This window comes from Notechis scutatus, chromosome Z (assembly GCF_049901735.1).
Source record: "Notechis scutatus isolate UNSWTSFEM ecotype Mainland chromosome Z, rNotScu1.2, whole genome shotgun sequence".
NCBI classification, from domain to species: Eukaryota; Metazoa; Chordata; class Lepidosauria; order Squamata; family Elapidae; genus Notechis; species Notechis scutatus.
In genome coordinates this window covers 1,283,313-1,298,401 of record NC_142025.1, presented here as the reverse complement: position 1 = coordinate 1,298,401, position 15,089 = coordinate 1,283,313, and the positions used below count along the sequence as shown (strand labels likewise).

Genomic DNA, 15,089 nt, shown 5'->3' with positions numbered 1-15,089 from the left:
CTTGCAGATGTTTCATGACCCAACTAGGGAACAATATCAGTTCTGGAAGGGAAGGGAAGGGGGAAGGGAAGGGGAGGGGAGGGGAGCGAAGGGAAGGAAGGAAGGAAGGAAGGAAGGAAGGAAGGAAGGAAGGAAGGAAGGAAGGAAGGAAGGAGGACTGGGGGGTCATTGGTACTGTCTGAGCTGGGTGGTTTTCTTGCAGATGTTTCAGGAACATTATCAGTGCTAGAAGAAAGGAAGGAAGGGAGGGAGGGAGGGAGGGAGGGAGGGAGGGAGGGAGGGAGGAGGAAGAAAAGGATTTTCTCCCAGACGTTTTGAGACCCAACTAGGTAACATCAGCAGTGCTATGAAGGAGTGAGGTTTTTGGAGTAGAGAAGGAGGACAACCATGGGCTCCTTGGTGCTCCTTGGTATGACGGTCTCAGGGGTCACGTGTGAAGCCAGATTCACTTAACAACCCTGCTCCTAACTTGGCCACTCCGGCCAGTCACTTAACAACGGTGGTGAGAAAGGTCGCAGAAGTGCTCCCAACTCACTTAACCATCGAATTTTCGCGGCCGTTGCAGTCGTCCTTCGAGGACAATCTGTATCGTTGTTACGTCTATGAAAGGGGGGTGGGGAATTATCAATTGGTTCAGTGCCTATTTTTTAAAACGGTTCTCTCCTTTTTGAATTTTGACATTGGACATTGCGATATTACTATTTCCCTCAAAATACGACCTACCTTGAAAGTAAGTCCTAGCTTGATTTTTACACATGCACCCAATATAAGCCCTACCTCCCCCAAAATAACACACACACACACACACGCACACATGACAGGATCTTATTTTTGGGAAACATGGTATAAAAAGAAAAAAAAATCAAATAAAAAGCTACGTTCCCTTGGGAGAAACGATGCAAAATATGGTCAAAAAATTATCCAATATTCCGAGAGTGGTCGAAGTTCACAGTTGATCCACTCAACCGTTTTGTGGCTAAATTACAGCACAATTAAGAGCTTATTAAAAAAGCAAAGCCCAGATGGGAAAAACAGAGCTAGTCGGATAATGGCACCTGTGGAAATATATTTAATTTCATTCTCTCTCTTTTTTTTTTCCTCCTGAAGGGAGAACACCTGGAGGAAGAAAGGGATGCATTAAAAAAATGGAATGGGGTAAAAAAATTCTACTGTATGTCCCCAAAAATAAGACCCAACTGGAAAAATAAAACCCTAGCATGATTTCTTTTAGGATGCTTGTAATATCAGCCCCACCCAAAAATAAGCCCTAGTTAAGATCACCAGCCAGATGGATGCACTTAGTACCATATTTCCCCCAAAATAAGACCTAACCAAAAACTAAGCCCTAATGCATCTTTTGGGGGAAACACTATAAGATTTCAAAAGGATTTCAAAGCCACGAGATCGCCGAAGCTGGCAATATGCCGAATGGCGGGATGCCTCCGTGCAAAAGGGACTGGCAAAGCAGATAGACTGCGACTGTCTGGAGAAGAACGATTCAGAGGAAGCAAGAAAAATATGACTTACGACCGGTCACTGTATCTCCATGGTCACATGATCCAAATTCAGGCAGTTCGCCTCTATTTATGAGGGTTGGATCGGCCTGAGGGATTGTGTCACACAATCCCCTTTCACAACCTTCCGACAAACAAAGCCAGATTTGCTTAATGACCACCTGATTCACTTAACAACGCTGACATAAAATGGACCAAAGCTGGCTTAGCCATGGAAACATTGGCACCGTCAAATCGGGGTTGTATGTCATAATCCAGCTTCTTGTTCATTTGATCCTGTTCCCCCCCCGCCCCGGCTCATCCCGCCCGATGCCCGATCCGACTTCTGCCCATGTCTGGACACTCACGCTCCTGAGCCACGTTCTCAGCTTGCGGTTTGGCTTTCGCCTCCTGGTTCCCGGCTTTCGGCTCGTCGTCGTCAAGCAGAGGAACGTAATCCGTCTTGCCGACTTTTTCCCGATCATGTCGTCGAACTTCTCGGCTTCCAGGCTGGCCATGAAATCGCGTTTCACTTCCTCCTCGATTTGGGGAGTGGGCTCGGTCAGCGCATCAGCCAGGCTGAGGTTCTGCTCCATGTCAGCCATGCCGCAATCCACTTCCCAATCAAACTCTGAGGTGGGTGGGGGGAGGAAGAGGAGGAAAGGAAGAACGAGAAGATCAACAATTTGATTAACATCTCAAATCAGTATTTAAAATTTGCAGCCGATTAAGAATCAAAGAAACAAACTCCAGGGAGAAAGACGAGTAGGGGGTTGGGAGCGCATAACTAGGTGCACATATAAAGGTTCAATTAAACTGATTTATTGCTAAAAGCTGGTGAACAGGCATCTTCCAATTAAACTGATGTATTGCTGAAAGTCTCTATTGGAATCTTTCAACTAAACTGGTTTATTGCTAAAATATGAACATGAATCTTTCAATTAAAAGGCTTTGCACAGGAATCTTCTCAACTAAGGGTGGGCCCTTATTAGGATTAGATAGAGCTACCTAGGATACAAGGAGAGTTGGACCTAGTTCGCTGGCGACTACGCTGTCAGGATTCGGGTGATCACCCTACTTCAGTCATGAACCTCAAGCCAAGCTTCAAAAGAAACCCAAAGGTTTATTAGGAGCAGCGTGTCTGGCATTGACCTGCATGAAGCCAACTCTGCCAACACGTAAGGATTCTAGATTGATGCCTGTTTTAATTCTGACCCCTTGTCACACCTTCCCCCTCCAGGGATCTCCAAATTTTGTTTTGAAGGGCCATAAAGGTAGTCCTTGACTTACAACCATTCCTTTAGTGACCAAAGTTACAAAGGCAGCAAAACAAGTGAATTATCTATCCTCGCAAATATGGGTCATGAAATGTCTGCAAGAAAACCACCCAGCTCAGACAGCATCAAAGAAAGACCTCTTCATCCTCCTTTACACACACACCCTTTCTTCTAGCACTGATGAAGTTCCCTAGCTGGGTCATGAAATGTCTGCAACAAAACCACCCAGCTCAGAGAGCACCAAGGACCCCAAACTGCTCTTCCTCCTCCTCCCCACACACCCTTTCTTCTAGCACTGATGATGTTCCCTAGCTGGGTCATGAAATGTCTGCAAGAAAACCACCCAGCTCAGAGAGCACCAAGGACCCCACAAGTTCTTTTCCTCCTCCTCCTTTCTAGCACTGATGATGTTCCCTACTTCGCTCAAGAAACGTCCACAAGAAAACCATCTGAGAGCACCAAGGATACCCAGAGATGCCTTCCTCCTCTTCCTCCTCCTCTCTCCTCCTAGCACTGATAACGTTCCCTAGTTCAGTCAAGAAATGTCCACAAGAAAACCACCCAGCTCAGAGAGCACCAAGGACCCCACAGTCCTCCTCCTCCTCCCCCTCCTCCTCTCTTCTAGCATTGATGACGTTCTCTAGGTCGGTCACAAAACGTCCGTAAGAAATCCATCCAGCTCAGAGAGCACCAAGGACCCCACAGTTCAACCCCGAACCGCACATATTCTGTCAGAGGAAAGACCTCAAGATGTACGTTTGCCGAGAGCCCCGCAGGAGAAGATGCCGGAGAAAGAAGGCGAGAAGCAGGCATAAACAACCGGCACGAAAGGAGAATGAACCAAGGAGATGAAGCCCCAAAGGTCTTCTGAACTCCCAAAGGAATATGCTAGTAATTTGCCAATGCTGATGCAGCTTGGAAAAGCCAAAGACCATCTACTCCACAGATCCTCACAGCTAAGAGAGCCAAGAATGCCGCATACAAGCATCAAAGGTCAAAATCATACTCCAAGCTCCAAACTAGTCTAAATTTCTGAATAGATGATTGATGGACAAATACTAAATAGAATATAGATGAACAGATAGATAGATAGATAGACAGACAGACAGATATGCAGGGATGGATGGATGGATGGATGGATAGATGATTGATACAAATACAAAATAGAAGATTGATAGATTAGATAGATAGATGTATAGATAGGTAGGCAGGCAGGTAGATAGGTAGACAGACAGACAGACAGATCAATAGATATGGATGGATAGATGATTGATATATACACAAATACTAAATAGAAGATAGGTAGATTAGAGACAAGAGAGAGAGACATAGAGAGAGACAGAAAGAGAGATAGATAAATTGATACATACCAATAGGTAGATACATACATAGATATATCCTGATAATAGATTCCACTTTTTAAGCATTTCAAACCAAGGTTAACTGACCAAAAAGAAGAAGAAAAAGAAGAAGAAACAAAAAAAGAGGAAATTAGCAAAGATCGTCTGTACAAAATACAGGCGGGGAAAACTTTCCCATCAGCCCAATCTGATTATTATTGTTGTTTTAAAAAGAAAAATCTGTGTTTTTTTGTTTTCTTCATTTTTCAACAGCTGCAATTCAGCCCGTGGGGAGCTGCATTTAAACCGCAGTGTGTTTGCAACCTCCATTGTTCCTTCTCCGGGAAAAAAGAAATTGGAGTTATTGATTTCAAATTATTAGCCAAAGCTTGAAAAACAGGGTTTTCTCCTCCAAAGCTTCTCTACAGCATAGGTTGATGTGGTGGGAAGGGGCCTTGGAGGTCATCTAGTCCAACCCCTGGCTCAAGCAGAAGGCCCTTACAGAATTACAGAATGAAAGAGTTGGAAGGGACCTTGGAGGTCTTCTAGCCCAACCCCCTGCTCCAGCAGGAGACCCGTACAGAATCAATGGTCGTTAAGTCGAGGACGGTCTGCGTTATTTCAGCCCGATGAGAAAAACTGTTAATTCTAATTATCGTTTTCCAGGGAAATCACTCCCTGCAGTTAGCGGAAATAATGTCGAATATCATCCTAGCAATTAAAAATGCCATGACTTTTATAAGCTGGATGACAGGCTATTATTAAAAAAAGAAATAATGATAGTATCAAATTACCCAGAGGGGGAAAAATGAGCTTTTAATCCTCGTTTCTGCTTGAATAAACACACAACAGCTGTGGCATATTTAAATTTGGATCTTAAAATTTAAATATTGAATAAAGAATCAGGAAACAAATCCACATTGGCGTAAAAAACTACACCGAGTATGGAAATTTTTTTACCTATCAGTAGTCCTCGACTTACGATCACAAATTCCGTTGTTAAGTGAGACTTTTCAGGGAATTCGGGCCCATTGGATGAACTTTCTTGCCCCCCAGTTGTTAAGTGAAGCCATGCACTTCTTCAGGGAATCATGTTGTCGCTAAGTGAATCTGTTTTCCCCCCCATGAACGTCACAAAAAGGGGATGGCAGGAATGCTGGAAGGCGGCCACCATCGTAAAGGCGAGTTGTCAGCCAGACAGAGTGAATTTGGATCGCTGTGACTGTCGAGATGCCGCGATGGTCGTTAAGGGGAAAAAACGGTCGCGAGTCCCTTTGCTTTCAATCCCGTGGCAACTTTGGTCACTAAATGAACTGTTGTAAGTCGAGGACTCTCTGTGCACCAAGTGAGTCCTCAACTCATGACAACAATGGAACCCAAAATTTGGGATAAGGGCCCACACTTATGACAGGTCCTCACACTTATGACAAGTCCTCACACTTATGACTGCTTCTTACACTCACACCCATTGCAGACACTTCCTTGAACTTATGACTGGTCCTCGCACTCACAGCCGGTCCTCACACTTTTGATCAGCTCCCACAATTCCACAGCCATCTTGTCCAGCTGAGGCATTTTGGGAGTTGAAGTCTACAAACCTTCAATTTACAACCAACTCCCAGAATCCCTCAGGCCATCTTGGCTAGCTGAAGAATTCTGGGAGTTGAAGTCCACAATCCTTAAAACTGTCAAATCTAGGGACCTGCGTGCTAAAGTCACGGAAATCCGTCCCTCAATTGCGGTCGTTAAGACAAGGACTCCCCCATACCGAATTCCCAATGGGCAGAGGGAGAGATGAAGGGTGTGGAAGAGTCCCACAACAGCCTGGGCCAAGATGGCCGCTCTCCAGAGCTTCCAGATATGCATTGCTGTATTCGCGACACACATCTGGAAAACATCAGGTTGGAGAAGACGGCAATTTTCCCTTCGGCATTTCCCTTTTTTTCCCCGGTTTCTTCCTCCCAGCACTCCTTAAAAGGAACATTCCTGCATATTATACGGCAACGTCCCAATAATATCAGCTCCCTTTGGCCTCCAAAAATGAGCTAATTTTCCCCAAATTTCCGTGGGAGTTTTTTCCCTTATGAGACAAGAAAAAGACCGCAACCTCAACATCACAACATCACAACATCACGCCTTGATGGGAATTTTCTATCTCTCTATATATAAAAGCAAAATACCCCTCATGCATCATCACAAAATCTCCAGAACTGTAAAGCCTACAAACTTGAAATTTGGCCCGGATGTTCCTCTTGGCTTCTAGGAGCTCACTAAGAAAGGGTTTTTCGAAATGATCATCGGATCATTAGTATTTCATTAGTATTTCTTCTACAGCAATTAACACGCTCTGATGCTAAGGAGTTCTACTCCCCCTCCCCACCTGAAAAGAAATCTGTCCCAAATGCAAAACACAAGCAGAGGGGAGGAGTTTCAGTTTCAGAGCAGCAAGCAGCTTTAGTACAGAACAGTTGAGCTAAGCCACGCCCAGGCTCCTTGCTGTCTCCTTCTTGCTCACACAGCAAATACTATTTCAGTTTCCAAACAGCCCTCCACTCTCTCACACATTGACAGGACGCTAGCCAGATGAATACGGATGGATGCTGGTAGGCAGAGACAGAATTTTTTCCCCCTTATTTTCCTCCCCAAAAACTAAGCCCGACCACAGAGTTTCGTAGCGAAGCACGGGTATCCAGCTAGTCCCAAACAAAGTCACATCCAGAAATTCAGAAATTATCAATTCCACTAATTCTCCTTTTCACATCGGTTGCCCTGGGCAAGCTTTAAGCCAGGACGTAACCGAAATGACGCGTTCCTCCATCAAGTACATTTACTTGGCAGAAGGCTGAGGTTTAATCCAAAACTGTAGAGGGAAGGGATGAAGGATCTCCCTATGTGAACATTTAAGGTTTAATTTTTGGCTTTCAAAAAGGCTTAATCTTTTTTTTTTTTGTATGAAAAAGGAGAGGGTTTTTAACTCCAATCGGGCGGAATAAATTTGAAATGGACTAAAAAAACTCTAGGGTCCCTTCCAACTCTGTATTTCTGTCAGGGTCTCCCACTTGAGTGGGGAGTTGGACCAGATGACCTCCCAGCTCCCTTCCTTAATTCCTGAGGATGAAAAGATAAAACTAAAAACAGCTAAATACTAATAGAGGAGAATTTTTGTAGTTTGGGGTTGAATTGGTGCTCTCTGAGCTTGGTGGTTTTCTTGGAGACATTTCATGACCCAACTAGGGAACATCATCAGTGCTAAAAGGGAAGAGGAGGAAGAGGAGGAGGAGGACAGTGTGGTCCTTGGTGCTCTGGACTTGGTGCTTTTCTTGCAGGTTTCGTGACCAAACTAGGAAATGTCGTTGGTGCTACAAAAAAAAAAATAGGGTATACAAAGAGGAAGAAAAGGAGGGGGGGAGGAGAGAAAAAGGAGAAGGATGTAGAAGGAGGGAAAGGAAGAGGAAGGAGAGGGTAAAGAAAGAGGAGGAAGGAGAGGAGGAAGTAAAGAAAAAAGGAGTGGGAGGAGGAAGGGAAGGAGGGAGAAAGAAGGGGAGGATAAGGAAGGGGAGAAGGGGAGTGGAGGAGGGAGAAGAAGAGGAAAAGGAGGAGGAAGACGAAGAAGAGGAAGACAAATAGGAGGAAGAGAAAGGGGAGGAGGGAGAGGAGGAAGAGAATTAGGAAGGGTCAAGGAAGGGAAAAAGGAGAAGGAGGAAGAGGGAGAAGAGGAGGACGGAGAAGAGGAGAAAAAGGAGGAGGAAGGTAAGGAGGAGGAAGATGAGGAAGAGAAAGGGGAGGAGAAAGGAAGGAGGGGAGGAGGAGGAAGAAGGGGAGGAAGAGGAAGTGAAGGAAGTTGCGTGTCTCCGGAAGGCAGCAGACTAAATCCCCGCATGAAAGGACAAAAGTCGACCTCTAGTTCTGGCCTTTCCCGAAACTCCGTGACGAAATTTCTACAACAGATAGTAAGTCTTACCTTAAGACGATAAACCTCTCCGCTCTCGTCCCAAAGTTGGCAAATCTTTTTCTCTCTGCAAAAGAAACGCAAAGAAAAACCACAATTGAAAAAAGTGGAGTTGGCTTTTCAACAATTCGAGAATCGACGAGTTATTAAGGGAATAATCCAAATGACATAGCTACTTAAAACGTCGTTCGGGATCAACTTCGATTAAGTTAATACGCGTTGTAGTGTTCCATTTACCGAAGAGGTGAAAGGGACAAAAAAGGGGGATGGCTTAAGGTCACATTTCCAAACTTCCGGGTAATCCTCGACTTACGATTGCGACCGAGGTCAAAATTTCACTTGCTAAAGGGTCTTACGAGCGGAGAAATTAACTTTTTGAGTCATCCTCAATTTACGACCAAAATTGAGCCCAAAATTTAACGTGTGAAGCGATCTTATGAGCAGAAAATTTAATTCTTTTATAGGCAGTCCTCGATTTATGACCACAATCGAGCCCAAAATTTAACATTAAGTGATCTTTTGAGCAGAACATTTAATTCTTTTATAGGTAGTTGATTTACGATGCCAATCGAGATCAATATTTCACTTGCAAAAAGGTCTTACGAGCAGAAAATTTAACTTTTGTGGGTAGTCCTCGACTTACAACCCAAAATCAAGTCCAAAATTTAACATATGAAGTGATCTTGCAAGCATAAAATTTAATTCTTTTATGGATAATCCTCAATTTACAACCAAAATTAACCCCAAAATTTAAGCAATCTTATGAGCAGAAAATTTAATTCTTTTATTGGTAGTCCTCAACTTACGAACAAAATCGAGGACAAAATTTATCATGCTCAGAGGTCTTACGAGTAGAAAATTCACTTCTTTTATACGTAGTCCTCGAGTTTGTGACCACAAGCGAGGCCAAACTTTAAATCACTAAATCATTAAATCACGATTTACGATGAAAATTGGAACCAAAATTTAACGTGCTAAGCGATCGTATAAGAAAAATTATTTCTTTTATAAGTAGTCCTCAACTTATGACCACAATTGAAACCAAAATTTATCTCGCTAAGGGGGGGTCTCACAAGCAGAAATGTATTAATTTTATAGCTAGTCCTCGAGGTATGACCACTATTGAACCCAGGCATTTCTGTTGCTAAGTGAGACCTTGGTTAAGTGGGTTCAATGCCCAGTTTTACGACCTTCCTTGCCACCGTTGTTCAAACGGCTCACTGCCATTGTTCAGTGAGTCAGTGACAGTTGTTAAGCGAATCCGGGCTCCCCATTGGCTCTGCTCGTCAGGTCGTAAAGGGGGCCATGCGACACCCCCGGATGCTACGACCGTCATAAATACAAGTCCGTCGCTGAGCATCTGAAATCTGATCACGTGACCCTGGGGATATTGCAATGGTCATAAGTATGAAAAAAGGGGCCAGATAACAGTGGTGGGATTCAACTGGTGTAACGACTAGTTTGGTGAGTGTACGCTTTGCTCGAACCGGCCTGAACTGGTAGATTCCCACCCCTCATCAGAAGTCTCTCTTTCCATGGGATTGTCACTCTGAATAAATCGAGGACTACCTATTGTACCTGGGGGGAAAACATTTTTCTTATATATTTTTCATCCTTTCACACACACATACACCCATCGCATCAAAATTATATAGAAAAAAAAATATTAAGCCTTTCCGTTGAATGTTATCATTTTGGAGATTTATTTGAGATTATCCTTTAAGGCTGAAAAATGTCTCAGAAAATTATTCTGGTTTTAGGTTAAAGGTTTTTTTTTTAACCATTCCCTCTGTTCTTCTCTCCCTCCCTCTCTCTTTCCTTCCTTCCTTCCTTTTCTCCCACCCTTTCTTTTTTTCTGTTTGTTTCCCTCTATTCCACACTTTCTTTCTTTTTCTCTCCCTCCTTTTCTTTCTTTCTCTTTCTTTTAGTCTCTCTCTCTCCCTACCTCATTCCTCCCCTCTCCCTTTTTCTTTTTTTCTTTCCTATCTCCTTCCTTTTTTCTTTCTCTCCCTCTTTCTTCCTCTCCCTAGCTTTCATCTTTTTCTCTCTCCCACTCCCTCCCCCCCTTTCTTTCCCTCCCTCATTTCCTCCCCTCTTCCTTTTCCTTTCTCTCTCTCTCCATTTCTTTCTTTCTCTCTCTCTCTCTTCTCATTCTCTCCCTCTCTCCTCTCTTTTCTTTCTTTCTCTTTCCCTACCTCATTCCCTCCCCCTCTATTTCTTTCCTTTCCTTTTTCTTGTTTCTCTCTATCCCTCTTTCTTGTTCTTTCTTTCTCTCCCTCCCACTCGTTTCTTTCTTTCTTCCTTTCTTCCTTTCTCTTTTCTCTCACTCTCACTTTCTTTTGCCTTTTTCTCTTTCCTTTTCTTTCTATCTGTCTCTTTTCTCTCTCTCTCTCTCTCTCCATTTCTTTACTTTCCCTCTCTCTGTCTCCCTCTCCCTTTCTCCCTTCCTTTCTTTCTTTTGGTCTCTCTCCCCCTCCCTCTCTCTTTCTTGCTTGCTCTTTCCTCCACCCTCACTTTTTCTTTCTCTTTCTCTATTTCTTTTTCTCTCTCTCTTCCTCCATTTTTTACTTCCTCTCTCTCTCTCTCTTTCTTTCTCTCTCCCATTCTCTCCCTCTTGTTCTCCCCTTCTGCCTTCCTTTCTTTTCTTTTTTTCTCGTTCCCTTCTTTCTCTGTCTCCCTACCGCATTTCCTCTCTCCCCATCTCTATTCTTTCTTTCCTTCTTCCTTTTAGTTTAGTTTAGTTTACTTTATTGTCATTGCACCTCGTACAACGAAATCAAACACCATTTTCAGTGCACATCATGACCATGAAAATAAACACAAACACACATCCTTCACACTCCACACATTGAATTGGAAACCCCTGATATTGCATTAATATTGCACTATACAGCAGAATTCAAAAGAGCTCCTGCCCTGGGATAGACGCTGTTTTTCAGCCTATTTGCCCTTGTTTTTATTATTCTGTACCGTCTGCCAGATGGTCATAGTTCAAAAAAAAGGGGGTTTCCCAGGATGAGATGGATCTTTGAGGATGTTTTGAACTTCCCTTAAGGCAGTGGGAGCCATAAAGCTCTTCCAAAAAGGGGAGAGGGCAACCCATGATCCTCTGGGCAATGACCTTCACCCTCTGGAGTGGCTGTCCTATCTGCCTCTGTGCAATTGGCAAACCAGACACAGGTGCAGTAAATTAAGATACTCTCTCTGGTGCAGCTGTAGAAGATCACCAGCAGTTTTCCATTCAGTGGTTGTTTCCTGAAAAGCCTCAGGTAGTATAATCTCTGCTGGGCCCTTTTGACCAGGGCTGCAATGTGGGCACCCCCAGGTCATGTCCTCTTTTAGGGTAACACCCAGAAACTTAAAACTGGCCACTTGCTCCACTCGGTCTCCATTGAGAAGCAAGGGCTGGATGTCTGATCTGTTCCTTCTATATAGTCCACTATAAGCTCCTTGGTCTTAATGGTGTTGAGGCCCAAGTTCTTGTGTCCACACCACGAAAGCAACCGTTGGTCCACCTCATCTCGGCAGGCAGACTCATCCTCTCCCCCCCGGAGATAAGTCTCACCATTGTTGTATCATCTGCAAATTTAGCAAGAGTATTACTAGCGTGAGTGGGAATGCAGTCATGCACAGAAAGAATATAGAGTAAGGGACTCAACACGTCAGTACATTTTCTTTTTCTTTATTGTTTCTCTCTAATCATCTGTGTCTTTTTTTCTCTTTCTTTTTTCTCTCTCTCCCCCTTCCTTCCTTCCTTCCTTCCTTCCTTCCTTCCTTCCTGCCTTCCCTCCCTCCTTCCCTCCCTCCTTCTCTTTCTTTCTTTCCTACTTTAATTTTTTAAGACACAAAATTCTGGGGTTTTTTGTACTTATCCACACCAGAGGATCAAATTTGGCTGCGCCCCAAAATTGACAGCCTGCATCTCTGTTAAAAATTAAGTTTATCATCTGCTTGGTTTAATAGCCATGATAAGCCCAGATGCTGGCACAGAGCCACGAGAAAACGCAGGAAGTCCTCGACTTACAACCAACAGACTCTAAAATTACAGCTGCTAACCAGTCATTAAGCGAGCTTTGCCTCACTTTACACCCTTTCTTGCAGTTGTTCAACGAATCACTGCCATTCTCTGTAACACAGTCGTCAAATGTCAATCCCCCGTTACAAGAGAGTCCTCGACTTATGACCGTAAAGGGAGCCCAACATTTCTGTTGCTAAGCGAGACAGATTCTCCAGTGGGGTTTTGCCCTGTTTGATTACCATTCTCGCAGCACTTGCTAAGGGAATCCCTGCAGTTAGCATCCCGGTCGTTAAGCGAATCTGGCTTCCCTGTTGAATTTGCTTTGTCGGAAGGTCACAAGAGGGGATCTAGGTCGTCATAAATATGAGTCAAGTGGCCAATTGTCCAAATTGGGAATCACCTGATGGTGGGAATGCTGCCATGGTCATTAAGTGTGAAAAAAATAGCCATGAGTCCTTTTTCCACAGCCGTTGGAACTTAGGGAATGGTCACAAAATGAAGCATTGCAAGTCAAGGACTTTTAACGTTGCAATCCCATTTTGGGAGCCACGTCGATTTGAGGCGACAACTCTTCGGCAACCCAAAGCCACTGTTGTGTACCACTTGCGTAGCTCCCTTCCGAACCCACAACGCAATTCAAATCACACAGACAAAAATGGACGGCAATCAACTTACAATTTACAAGTCGGCATGACGTCACCACTGTCAACACACAGCGTGAACGTGTTTGTGGGTCATCGAATCATAGAAGGACAGGGTTGGCAGGGACCTCAGAGGTCATCTAGTCCAACCCCCAACTTCAGCCAGCAAGACTCTGACAGAATCATAGATTGACAGAGTTGGAAGGGACCTTGGAGGGACACAATCACTACAACAACACATCACTGCAACAAAACACACAACCCCACAAATGAGAGATGAAGAGATAAGTGGGGAATTCTGGAAGAAAGGAAGGGAGGGGGGGAGGGAGGGAGGGAGGAAGGAAGGGGATTCTGGGAGTTGAAGTCCACTGATCTTAAATTTAAACTTGGAGATAGGTGGACTTCAACTCCCAGGACTCCTCAACCTGCAAAATAAGATGAGGGCCATCCCTCTTAAAGCATGGCTGGCTGGGGGATTCTGGGAGTTGGAGTCCTCCCCTCTTAAAGCATGGCTGGCTTAATTCTTGGGATGCCAAGAATTTACTCCCATGTAATGAGTAGGCCTTGAATGCTGAGGCCGCCTTCCAGAAATAGGACGCACCTTGCCAAGCCATTAAAAAAAGATTTTTTTTCCAGCCGCCAAATGTGTTGTCCCAAGGCGAGAACATTTTCCAACCATGTTGTTGTGTGTTGCCGTAACGAGCCTCTGCAGTGAATATCAATTCCTAAAGTAACTACTTACTGCTTTAAAACCAGAAGGTTGGACTTGGCTGCCAATGTCAGCTTGTCCCCGATTTACAATCATTTGTTTAGTGACTGATCAAACTTACAACGGCACTGAAAAAAAAAAAGACATGGGACTGTTCTTCACACTTATGTCCAATGCCACCTCTGCATTTATTGAACAAATACCGGTGGGTCCTCGAGTTACGACCAGGATTTCCGTCGGTAAGCAGGTTTTGCCCCTTTTTGCAACCTCTCTCACTGCAGTTCTTCTATTAGTCCCACGTTGTTAAGCGAGTCATGTTTCCTCATTGATTTGACTCAAGACAGACAGAAAAAAAACGATTGCATGACACTAGGTGGTGCCACACCGTCATAAATATGATGACCCCCAGCGAGTGCAAATTTTCTGTCATTAAGCAAGACATTGGTGAAGTCCATTCCCCCCCCCCTTGTATGACCTTCCTCGCCACCACTGCTAAGTGAATCGCTGTAAAATTTTTGTGAGTGATATGGTCGTTAAGTGAATCTGGCTTCCCGATTGGCTTTGCCTGTCAGAAGGTTGCAAAAGGAGATTGAGTGACCCTGGGAATACTGCAACCGTCATAAATATGAGTCAGTGACCAAGTGTCCGAATTTTGATCACGGGACCCAATGGACATAAGTCTGAAATGCAGTCATAAGTTGTAACTTTGCATGGTGCCTATGTGAACTGTTATAAGTCGAGGACTACCTGTCCTATTAGAAACATTCAAATTGAGTCCCGATTTCAAAGCTTGTGTTATTTAAATAAATCACATTAATTCATTAATTTTAATTTATAGGACCTGTCCAAACAATGATTAATTTTGATTATACCAAATCAGGAAAATATACTTTCTGACTTGAGACAGGCTACGTACCCTGTTCCCCTGAAGATAAGAGCCAACTGGAAAATAAGCCCTAGCGTGATTTTTCCCCCCCAGCATGCTCATAATAGAAACCCTACCCTGAAAATAAGCCCCAGTTAAGATCAGGATTCGCTTAACGATCGTGTAAATCCACACAACTACAGTGATTCACTTAACAATGGTGGCAAAACCATAATGTTATTTCTGACTTAACAACTGCCTTCCTTACTGACGAAACAATCTGGCCCCAATTCTGGCCGTTAAGTCAAATACAACTTGTGAAAATTCAGGAAGTCCTTGAGTTACAACAGTTCATTTAGTGACTGCTCAAAGTTACAATGGTTATTGGAAAAAAGTGGTTTGCGGCCGTTTGTCAGACTTATGACCATCATAACATCTCCGTGGTCACATAATCGAAATTTGGACGCTTAGAACTGACTCATATTTAAGGCAGTTGTAATGTCCCGGGGTCATGAGATTCGCTTTTGTGACCTTCCGACAAACAATGTCAAGGGGGAAGCAGGGTTCACTTAACGACCAAGTTATCCACTGAAGAATTGCAGTGATTCGCATAGCAACTGTGGCAAAGATGGTCGTAAAGCGGAACAAAATCCACTTAACAATTGTCTCATTTAACAACAGAAGTTTTGGGCTCAATTCTGGCCATAAGCAGGGAACTGCTATATGACAAAAAAATAAATTACTCATTTCTCAGTTCCAAAACCCAGTTTATAATTTCGAAACATGGTTGAATCTCC

General features: G+C 43.8%; 1 protein-coding gene across 1 annotated transcript in view; it reads right to left on the bottom strand.

Moving 5' to 3' along the window:
* LOC113427213 (uncharacterized) overlaps positions 1–15,089 on the bottom strand; it is a 142,447-nt gene that overhangs the window by 112,751 nt on the left and 14,607 nt on the right. Inside the window, 3 exon segments of the mRNA XM_087947292.1 lie at positions 1,862–1,966; positions 1,969–2,129; positions 8,078–8,126. Of these exon segments, the coding sequence (XP_087803418.1) occupies positions 1,862–1,966; positions 1,969–2,129; positions 8,078–8,126 (315 nt within the window).